Source organism: Chelon labrosus (assembly GCF_963514085.1).
Source record: "Chelon labrosus genome assembly, chromosome: 8".
Taxonomy (NCBI): Eukaryota; Metazoa; Chordata; class Actinopteri; order Mugiliformes; family Mugilidae; genus Chelon; species Chelon labrosus.
The window spans coordinates 17,960,154-17,971,449 of NC_140358.1; the positions used below are offsets into that span (position 1 = coordinate 17,960,154).

Here is an 11,296-nt window from a genome sequence, read left to right on the forward strand (position 1 = left end):
AGGTTGTGGGCGTGCGTTTGTCATTGTTCCTCTTAGCACGTTCCCGATGTGGGCGTCTACCTTACATGTCACACTGCTACTATCATACCTTGATAAAGTGTGAGATTACTGCCTCTGTGCAAGTACATAAATATGTGCCATTAAGTGATTACAGTGACATTTCTGATTCATTGCATATTATTATATTCTATACAATAAATTAATCATATTGTTTCATATCTTTCTCTCTTGCAGTGCCCTGACTCTTCCTGTAAGCAGGACCTGCTCGCCTACCTGCAGCGTATTGCGTTGTACTGCCACCAGCTCAACATCTGCAGCAAAGTCAAGGCTGAGGTTCAGAACCTGGGGGGAGAGCTGGTCGTCTCTGGGGTAAGTTTAGCTTCATTTTAACCACCTATTGCTTCCATATGACAGCCTTCATTATGACACGGCCTCACAGAGTAATAGAGCTGTTGAAATGGGGCATTAAATCATTTGAAGTGAGCTGAACGTTTTTGACGTCAGAACAGGCTGGTATGAAGTCCTTCTCATTAAACCTACGAGCGTGTATGTGCTCTACTTTGGGTAGGAAACAGTGGATGTAAGTGTACACAGACCTGTGTTTCTTTGTAATGACATAGCCACAGGATGCCTTTAATTTATGACTACAACTATTATGAAATCGATAGAATGTTTTATTATCTGTTGTTGCCCAAATAAATTAAAAATACGAAGACTTAATGACACTGGCTGCTGCTGGTTGTGATTAGGTAATGATTCATTTTCTGAACTGTAATTTGCAGCTTATATTTTAAGTCAAATAGACGGATAAGAGAATTAATGGTGTGTCTGTGCTGGAAAGTACTAATGTGGCTCAAATCTCTGTTACTCTTTCCCTGCGCATGATGACACTGTAAAAGGCCAATGCTTACAAACCCTTTAAAGCATTAATTAACCACTTACTTTCCAGTTAAATAATTAAAAGAGATTTCCTCCTTGTGCAGGAAATAATGAATTCCACCCTCCTTTCTATAGGGCTGATATACGAGTCTGCCTCCTGCACTTCCAGTCAAGTGTCACTAGTGTCTCTGGGGCTATTAAAGTGTGGAGATTAAATTAGTCTGACCTTTTTATATATTCTCTGATTTGTCACATATGTGTGTCCCAGACAAGGAAGGAGTTGTTAGTTCACCCGTACAAACACTCCAGTCTTGGTTTTCCCCAGAAAATAAATAAATTACAGGGATTGATATATTTACATTTCACGTGTTGTCAATTCAGAAATAACTAAATATGTATAAAATAAATAGCTAACCTTTCCTGTTTTCTCTCGTCTCTTCTACGTAATCAGTTGGACAGCGCCATGTCCCTCATCCAGGCTGCAAAGAACCTGATGAACACAGTGGTGTCCACCGTCAAGGCGTCGTACGTTGCATCCACTAAATACCAAAAGAGCAAAGGCATGGAGTCCCTGAACATGCCCGCTATCTCCTGGAGGATGAAAGCTCCCGAGAAGAAGCCTCTGGTGAAGAGAGAGAAGCAGGATGACGGTCAGACCAACAGAGTCAAGAGGTCCTCTCACAAGAAGCACATCAACCCCGTGCAGGCTCTGAGCGAATTTAAAGCCATGGATAGCATCTAGACACGCAACTCCTGATTCAGTGCAACACAAGATTCTGACCAATAAGTTTATAAGTAGATTGTTGTTCTGTCAAAGAGAAAAGATTTAAACATATTTCTTCTTTCTTTCCATAGACAGCTTGTCTGTTCGACCTATTATATTCCTACACTGAGTCATGTCCGTTCCATTAGTTGGATGTGCTCTAGTCTGTAGCTTGAATTTTGTCTTCTCTGGGAGATATGGTTAGAGGGAAATCAACTGGATAAAGGCATTTTAAATATATATATAAATCTATTCCCCATTTCTCCTTTATGTCCATGGGAGGAAATAGAAGAGGTTTAATAGATATAGAAGCTAATTCCATGAGGCTTTTGAGTATTTTGTATTCTAACCAGTTTTACAGTAAAACTATAGGGTCTTTGGTGTTTTCCACTATTATTTTTGATTATGGCAAAATACCTTCTGTACTGCAAACTATGCAAAATTTCAACTGCCTTATTTTAACTTGAGCAATAACTTTAGTGGATTTGGATGTGCTGGGTTAACTGGTAGGACTTAAACACGTTGTGGTTCAGCTGTAGCGAACCAAAGTCAAGATATTTCCATGTGTGCCTGCATTTTTGTAACTTAATACCTATTTTGCTATGACACTATAAACGGATCAGATAAGTTCAAACTGACTTTAAAGATTATTTTCAACGCTGTATGGATCATTTGTACCACTTTAAGTCTTTATAGTTTCACCATCTCAAATCATGTTTTTTTTTAATATATTTTTATGTTCACAAAACCAAAAGTCACAGATTTGTCGTCTCATCGTTTTGTTTTGCTACGTAAGTGTAACTCCAGGCACACACATTCACCCAAACTTTGTAAATTAGCCCCGACTCCTCTGTGTCTGGGAGAACCCAGCGGGCTAAAGAATGAACAGAGCGCGTGTCGGTACTCTCCTAAGCCGACAAGCTTCATTAACTGTCAATGAGACCAAACACCTCCACATTCAGAATGTGTCCAAATGCAGGGATCAATATGTTTCCTCTTCACGGTTTAGAGTTTAGCAAGAAACTTGAGGCGATTCCACTGCCTTTAAACTCTGCTTATAGCTTGTACTCCTCATCATTAAGCTTGAACAAAAAAATAATAATAATAATCAAGATTTTATGTCATGCACAATCTTTATAAAAACCCAGAAGTGACTTGTCAGATGTTGGAGCTTTAAAAAATAAACTGAAAATGTTTTTTTTTGTTCTTTTTATTTACTAAAAGCAAAACCTCTGTGCAGTGTTGTTCAGTCATGCACGGAGCTGCATATTGTTCTACAACAAGGCTTTGAGACCCTGCTGCTTTGGTCTAGAGGATGAAACTTAAGTTTTGTTCATTCGACATATGTGAACTGTAGCAGGATGTGTGTGTAAGGTTATTTGACAGGTGGATTTTACAGTAAAACCAATCATTTTGAGTGTTCTTGTTTCTTCCCTCCCTGTGCATCTTTTTGCTGTATTGTTTGGATTTGAATCTCAAGTGATATCAAACTACTTTGCTGTGGATTTATTATTTTTTATTTTTTTTTGGTTATTGAGAGCTGACTTATTAGTGCACACATTTCTTATATTAATGTGCCCGCTTTATATCTTAATAAACAATTAAAGTGAATCTGGTCTGGTTTATTTTTATCTTCACTGCAGAGGAAGAAATGTTTCTCTGTCCTCACTTCAACTCTGGTTTTCTTCTAGTATATGCATTGTTTCGCAATTACACCAGTTTCTTCTTACCAACATTAAGTTATGCTGCTGCGAATGTGCCTCCATGTGGTCGTCTTAATTGAGGACTACTTACGAGATACTTCTGTTACGTGTATAATTGGGTTAAGTGCAGGATTTTACATCAGACACATTCTTAATCCTTATACTTCTGTGCTGAGGTGCACTATGTGAAGAAAAGAAAATTTCGATTGAATACTCCCCTGTTATTCCCCGAAGTGCTGCAGTAATTATCACTGAGGAGAAAAATCCGCGTTTTCATAGTCTTACACATGGCATGTCAATTTTGTGAAGACTATTTACGGAGCGTGTTCGATAGATGTGGATAGTCTCCCTTAAATGAGTTTGACAAACATGCGAGAAGTGAGGTTTCCACACCACCAGACTTAATTAAACTGTTCTGAAAAGCTGCATCATTAGTTCGGGATATATTTGCAGATTGTTTCATCAGATCGGGTGTAAATCCATTCACTTTAAAAAGTAAGGATGACTTACTGAGGTGGAAAGTAGTAAGTGAGATAGCTGGAATACTTACACCAATCAGCCACAACATTAAAACCACTGACGGGAGAGTAAATAACATTGACTATTTTGTGACAATTTAATGTTCTGCTGGGAAACTTTTGGATCTGGCATTCATTCATGTGGATGTTACTTAGACATGTACCACCCACCAAGACCAGACCAGACCAGGCACACCCACTCCATAGCAATGACACTCCTTGATGGCAGCATCCATCCCCAGCAGGATGCAGCCTGACACAAGAACACACACAAAAACGGTTTAGGAACAACTCAAAAAACATGAAAAACAGCACAAGGTGTTGACCTGGCCTCCAAATTCTCTAGATCCTAAACTTATCAAGTATCTGTCGGATGCACTGGAACAAGCCTGAACCACAGAGGTCCCTCCCCTCAACCCATAGGACGCAAAGGCCCCCACGTGACACCACAGGACACCCTCAGAAGGCCCATGTCCATTTTCTGATGAGTCAGCTGTTTTGGAGGGGGCACAAGGGAGACCTACACAATATTAGGAAGGTGGTCATAATGTTATGCCTGATCTATTTACATATATATTTATTTATTCCACTGGTAGACTCGCTTGAAAATGAAAATTGTAAGCATGCCTTTGAGTTATATAACATGATAAATATCACAGTGGGTCAGCCAAAAGCATGTCAAATGTCTATAAAAAGGGAGACTGTTGATCTTCATTGGCACATGTTCCCGGATGGTTTGGGGGGGATTACTCAACATTAAAAGGTCTTTTGGGAAAATGTTAGTAAATCCCTGAGCAGGATTATAGGTCACAACATCCCCGGTGAGCCATTGTTGTGTCACAAGTACGATTAGGTTTTTATTCATCTAACTTCGACGCATCTATACAGTTGAAGGAAAATAACAGGGCACCGAAGTGGGTCATTGCTCAATACATACAATGCAACGACTGAAAGAAGACGTCAGCAAACTGCGTGCAGAACGACTGCCAACGCGCCACCACCGCTGGCATCCGGCTACGCTCTGTATCCGTCTCACTTCGTATTGAGCTGCTGTAAACACTTAATAATAGCGGCTAATTTAGGCTGTTAATCTGGTGTGGTTTTAGCACTACAGCTAACCACCGTGGAGTAACACATGAGCAGTACAGAGTCTGATTAGCAGATGTTCTTCCCATTCTGTGCCTGTGCATGAAGCCAGCAGTACTCACACATGCTGGCAGGAAATCTCATGTCAAAGTCAGACCATTTGCTTTAAGGTGGTCATTTTTTAATTTATTTACACATGCTCTTTCTATTTAAATGTAAAGGTGAGAACTGCTGCAAATCATACATTAATTTTAAGGTGAACATGGAAAGGAACCCATAGCTGCATGTAGGAACCAGGGTTTGAATTAATTTTTGGGGAGTTCTTTGTGACGGACAATAATCAAGAAGGAGCAGCCAATAAAGTCCAGGCTTTTGTCCATTAGTGCTTTTTGACATTATTCTGCTTCTGACACTCTTGCTCAATCTTCCACTGGAAACACAACTCACAACCTGCCGCAGAAGTGTTTTACCCAAAGTTCCCGGGCATTAATTCTCGAGCAAATGAAAGTTCCCGGAACAACTGGCATTAAAGCAATTTTATCTGAGAGCCTTTTCAGAGAATCTGTCTCTGATCGGTCAAAAAGGGATAAGCACAGGTGAGCAGCATTTACGATAGCTCCATTCCATTAAGTTTCCCAGTGGGCCATGTGCAGTGAGCGAGTGCGGTGTGTACAAAGCCATACCTCTCAAACCGGCTCACCTACATTAAATGCAACCACCTCTAACGCTGTGGCTGAAAATGTTCTATCAAGGAGAAAAATGCTGCCAAAACTGAGTAACCTACTAAAAAGACACACCAGCACTAATGTAGGCGCATGTAGGCCAACACATGAGCTCGTGCTTATCTAATACAGACAAGTATCGCCATATATGGTGCTTTTCATGTATTAGCTAAGAGCATTAGCATTGCAAAGCCTGCTTTTTGGCACGGTAGGGATGCCTACATCGTGCATACCTAATAAACACTTGGAGGTGCAGCCACTGGCACCAGAATAATAACAGAAGCAACCGCCAGTTCAGATTATTGAAATTAATATTCATTGCATACTATGTGTAACATCCACTGGCTAATGAAGGAGGATTTTGCACTACACGTCTAATAAAGTGTATAACATTTGGATCCAAATCTCTTTTTTTTTTTTTCCAGTTCACTGTTTATCTAGTTTTGAATAAATGGTTTTTCACTGAATGGGTTTGCAATTCAATTTTGACAGAAAGCTCTTATTATTATTATTATTATTTTTATTCCTAACACCTGCTAGCAATTTTGGAAAATAATTAGGTGAACACTGGTTATTCTAAATTGAAAAGTGAATGGAAATAAATAAATAAATAAATAAATAAATAATAGGCAAGTTATCAACATTATGACTCTTTCCAATTTATTACTTAAATGCTTTTAAGTACATTTTAAAGGCACAGTGGTTACTTAAATGTTCATTTATCAACCATCTTTTTAATCTTCTTTAATATTAAAAAATAAATAAATAAATAAAAGTCGCTTTTGAAATAGGTTTACAACTGCTAATCTCTTAATACTCTTAATCCTAATACTTAATGTTGTACTTTCATCTGATGCTGTACACAGACATTTGAAATTTGACCTAAAGATCCTAGGATTTTAGCATAAAGACTATAAATAAATAAATAAATAAATAAAATACTAATAATTAAAAAAAATAAATAAATCAGGCTAGCTAAGCTAAAGCTAAAGCTAACGCCAGAACTGCTGTTTCCATGGCGGCCATGACAGTCAGACCCGGATGTCAGGTAAGGCTGCCTCACTGGCCAATCAGAACGAGCGCTTAAATTTATATTTATTGACTAAATAAATACAAAAATAGTAACTAAAAACTGTATTAATCTATTAAACACAATAAATGTATTATTATTATTATTTATCTTTTTTTTTTTTTAACGTTTAGTGAAAAACTGAACATATAAACCAAGCTAACAGTGGAGGCTAACTTCGGACAGACACGGACAGATGCCATGGCGGATGTGTTTTTTTTTTTTTTTTTTATTGTATTCCACAAAATCAGGCCAGCCTTTAATGCGCTCAAATAAAACAAGCCTAAGACTCTTGCCACGCTTCCGGTTCATTCTACAGACTGAGAAGTCGCTTTAAACTTCTGCACCGAGCATCAACAAGTCATGCTTTACAGACGGGAGCAGCAGCTAGTTATCTAGCTTGGTGTCCAGCTGACCTTTGAGAGAAACATTACCTGCAAGAGCACTAATGACTGGATGGGTATTATCCTCAGATGCCGCAGTAACTCTGTCTGGACATCTTCTGCTATCCAAGTGGTAAGTGGAGCTTTATATATTTATTTCTACCCTTTGTTGTGTGTGTGGACTATTTGGCGGTACATGCTACTGTCTGCCTCTCTGGTTTGTTATAAATATCTCAGATGGCCTTGGAGCCTGGTCGTTCCTTTTTGTTTAGCAGCCTTGAGGCCTGTTTATAAATCCTGTTCGACTCTATCAGGTGCATTTCCCAATAAACACGTGTCTCTGTGAGGGTTGTTTTTTTTTTTTTTGGAGCAGCCAGGGGGTTGTTCAAGTGCACCTTCTTAGTGCTACTTTGAATGCACGGCTGCTGTGTTGCCAGTCAAGTCTGGGGATGTGAAAAATGCTTGCACCACCAAACTCAGTCTGAACTATCCGACTAACTCCAGAAATGTCACTGACATCTTTAGGGAGCTCATAAGGTAAGTGGTGCGGCGCACACAAAGCTGACTGCAAACAGAAAAAGAAGAGTAAGAGAAAACTACCTCTGCAGATCTAGTCAGCCTCACATTTCTCTGGTATTTAGGCTCGCACCCTGAATTCATTTTTAGGACTGGAGCTCTATAAAGACTCGTTTAGGATCATCCATATTCATTACCAACGATAGAACTTTAAAATCCACATTTCCGCTTCATCTCAAAGTGGGCCCTCACTGGCTATTATGAGTGGCCGTGTTAGTAAATCTGCTCCCTACGATGTTAATACATCCAGGGTGGTTTGAATGAGTCTGCCTGCAAGAGGAAGCAGTAAAGTTTGAAACTAGTAATGTTTCACACATCGTTTCATTCTATTTATACATCTTACATCTATTCCCAAGTCCCGTGCGGGGATTTTGTAGCCTGACTAGTGTCGGAGTGCATGAAGGCAACCAAAAAACATTCAGGTAATTTAATAGGACAATAAAACAAAATGCTGTAGTTGTCTTCTCCATCAGGCATCATTTCCCGCAACGCATTTCTCCATAAAGTCGAGCAAAAGCACAATAATGTTCAATCAGAATCATGTGATCTCAACTTGTGCTGAACTGTGGCTTTAATACTCTCCAGTGCCTACAAACACACACTGAGTGACTTTTATTTGGGCTCGCCAGACACGTGAAGGTTTTAGATCCGCAAGTAAAACGAAATGGTGCAAAATTATGCATGAAGACAACAGTAACGGCAAAACAATTTGAGCAACTTGATAGATTAATACAGAGCTGCTGCTGGCGTCTTCTCCATCAGCCTTTTCCGCAATGCATTTCTCCATCAAGTCGAGCTGGAGGCTTAACAATGCTTTTGTCGAACAGGACCTTGGAGCTAGCGCACCAAATGGAATACAGTTGTTTTTTTAATGTTATCAAGTACACACATGCTTCTTCCTTAGTTCGACTCTGGTGGAGCTGTCCGGTCTGCTGTGGTGCTGATTTCTATGTGAGCATAGCAGCTTGTTTTCTCTCCTCCAACTCAGCTTTCTAGTCGCCATCAGTCGATTAAACGATTCCCATGAATACAGATTTAACTCTAATTTTTAAGCGAGACCGACATAAAACGTGTCAGCCAGTATGTGTGTGTTTGAACACACCCGACGGCTGAGACCTTTCTGTGCGGAGTTTGTATGTTCTCCCTGTGTGTGCGTGGGTTTTCTCCAGGTGCTCCGGCTTCCTCCCTCAGTCCAAAGACATGCTTGTTAGGTAATTGGCGAATCGAAATTGGCTCTAGGTGTGGGATTACTCTGCCTCTTGCCCAATGATAGCTGGGATAGGCTCCAGTTCCCCTGGGACCTTCTAAGGATAAGAGCCAATAGGTAATGGATGGACGAATGCATAAAAAAAAAACGTATTACTTTATTGTTAAATGTAAATTTTTTAGCTATTTTTAGTCATCTTATTAAAAATTTATAGATTCGTCTATTGAATAAAAAGATACTCCAGTTATTTGTCTGACTTCGGTTATATTCGGTTCACGTTACTGAAAGCAGCTGTTTTGCTCATAATAGTTAACGTCACTCGTTCATCTTATTAGTGGCTTATGTATAATATTAGTTATACACAAACATGTTGTAAAAATATGCAGCGTTCACTGCTAATTGGGAATTTTTGCCTAAATCTCTTTCACTTGGATTTATCACAATAGCTTACATGTTGTGCTACTATAAACCGTAAATCAAATTTAAAATAAGGGTTGAAAGAATGAACATTTACATCACAAGGAGATGTTAACCTTAGATCATATTGTTCAGTCCAAGGCAGTTTTGTCTTTATTTCTGTGATATTTGATCCAGTTTAGTGTATTGCTCTCCATATGGTTGGATTTACATGGGCTGATGATCCTAGTTATATACACCGGCATAACATTATGACCACTGAAAGGAGAAGTAAATAACTTTGAAACTTTTGGACCTGGCATTCATGTGGATGACTTAGACATGTACCACCCACCTAGACCAGACCAGGCACCCCCACCCCAGAGCAATGACACTCCTTGATGGTAGCAGTCATCCCCAGCAGGATGCAGCCTGACACAGGTACACACAAAAACACTTTAGGAACAACTCAAAAAAAGATGAAGAACAGCACAAGGTGTTGACCTGGCCTCCAAATTCATTAGATCCCAAACAGATCAAGTATCTGTGGCCATTGGAACAGGTCTGATCCACAGAGGCCCCTCCCCTCAACCCATAGGACCCAAAGGCCCCCCACTAACTACATTCTGTTGCCAGACACCACAGGACACCCTCAGGAGGCCCATGTCTAACTGTTTTGGAGGCACAAGGGAGACCTACACAATATTAGGAAGGTGGTCATAATGTTACGCCTGATCGTTGTACAAATGCCTAGCCAATGCCTCCATGTAAACTGTGCTTAGAAATAAAACACTTGTCGTCTAGTGACATGTGTATTGTGAAAAACTATGCAGTTGGGCTTGGAACAAAACCTGGTGTCCATTATTTGAATGGTTTCACTTTTCTGATAAATTCACTGGATGTGACTTTATCTAGTTAGTAGTCTCACAAAAACATAGCTTTAAATGTGGCATTTCAAAGTACTATGCCTATAGCTGCGGGGCTAGACTTCCATTGTACATCTAACCCGGCTCAGTTGTCTCCAGGCGCAGTCGTGTCAGTAAATATGGCTGTCCCCAAGAGACTACTTGAGCGTTGACAGCTAATAAGAGGATGGATTCTCCTTTGATGTGAAACAGGAGACCTGAATCTGCTGCGGAGGCCTTGTAAAGTAAAAACAACACGGCGTGCTCGTGCGAGGCATATTTGAATGCAGATATGCTGCATAGGTGACAACACGGAACAGCTCCCCATGTCAGATTCCCCGCCGCCAGTCTCTCCCCCGCCATTTGTGTTTTGCCGTATCACTCAAGCCGCTGTCATCGCATGACATGTTTGAATGAAGTTTTATCAATCACCCTGGTCAAGTATGACAGTTTAATCAATACGGTAAGTTTTCTCAGAGATCCACATTTTATATTTATTTATTTTTAAACTGCAGGAGCTGGGCAGGGAGGGGCTGAGGGGGGGGAGCAGTGAGGGGAGCAGAGGGAGAGCAGATTGCTGGGGAACGGTTGAACTTATAGCTGTCGCGCGATGCTGTACATAAACACAGGAATAGAGGGGCTTCTGAAGTATTAGCCCTGAACCAAGTGGGAGAGAATTGGCAGTAAACACGGGCTGCAGGACTGTCAATCTGTCAGGGGATGTCTCAGATTTGGCTCCGTTATCTGGAGTATAAATGTTAAATATGACTGGTTGAAAGGGCCAGTAAACCATCCCATACAGATGCCAGGACGCAATAATGCCAAATAAGGTAGTCCTAACTAAAATGTCAGTAGCTTTACACAGCATCCAGGACATTATTTTTGACTTTTAAAGCTACAATGCGGAAATGTCATCTCCCTCTTCTGGCAGTGGGCGTAATTACACAAACACGAACGCCTACGGCCCTTCAACCCCTTCAATCCCTTCCTGCCTTTCAGCACTCACAATAAAGTGAAGCCACGCCAGCTGTAGATTAGAATCCGTCCTCTGAATGCATTTTCTGTTTTTTATCTGGAGCATGACAAACT

The 11,296-nt window shown here is 40.3% G+C and overlaps 1 protein-coding gene across 1 annotated transcript in view; it reads left to right on the forward strand.

Moving 5' to 3' along the window:
- The window catches only part of ctnna1 (catenin (cadherin-associated protein), alpha 1), a 68,929-nt gene extending 65,676 nt beyond the window's left edge, over positions 1–3,253 (forward strand). The window contains exons 17-18 of the mRNA XM_084549644.1: positions 235–369; positions 1,331–3,253. Of these exons, the coding sequence (XP_084405770.1) occupies positions 235–369; positions 1,331–1,621 (426 nt within the window). The 3' untranslated portion in view covers positions 1,622–3,253. The remainder of the gene's footprint in view (positions 1–234; positions 370–1,330) is intronic.
- The last annotated feature ends 8,043 nt before the right edge of the window (positions 3,254–11,296 follow it).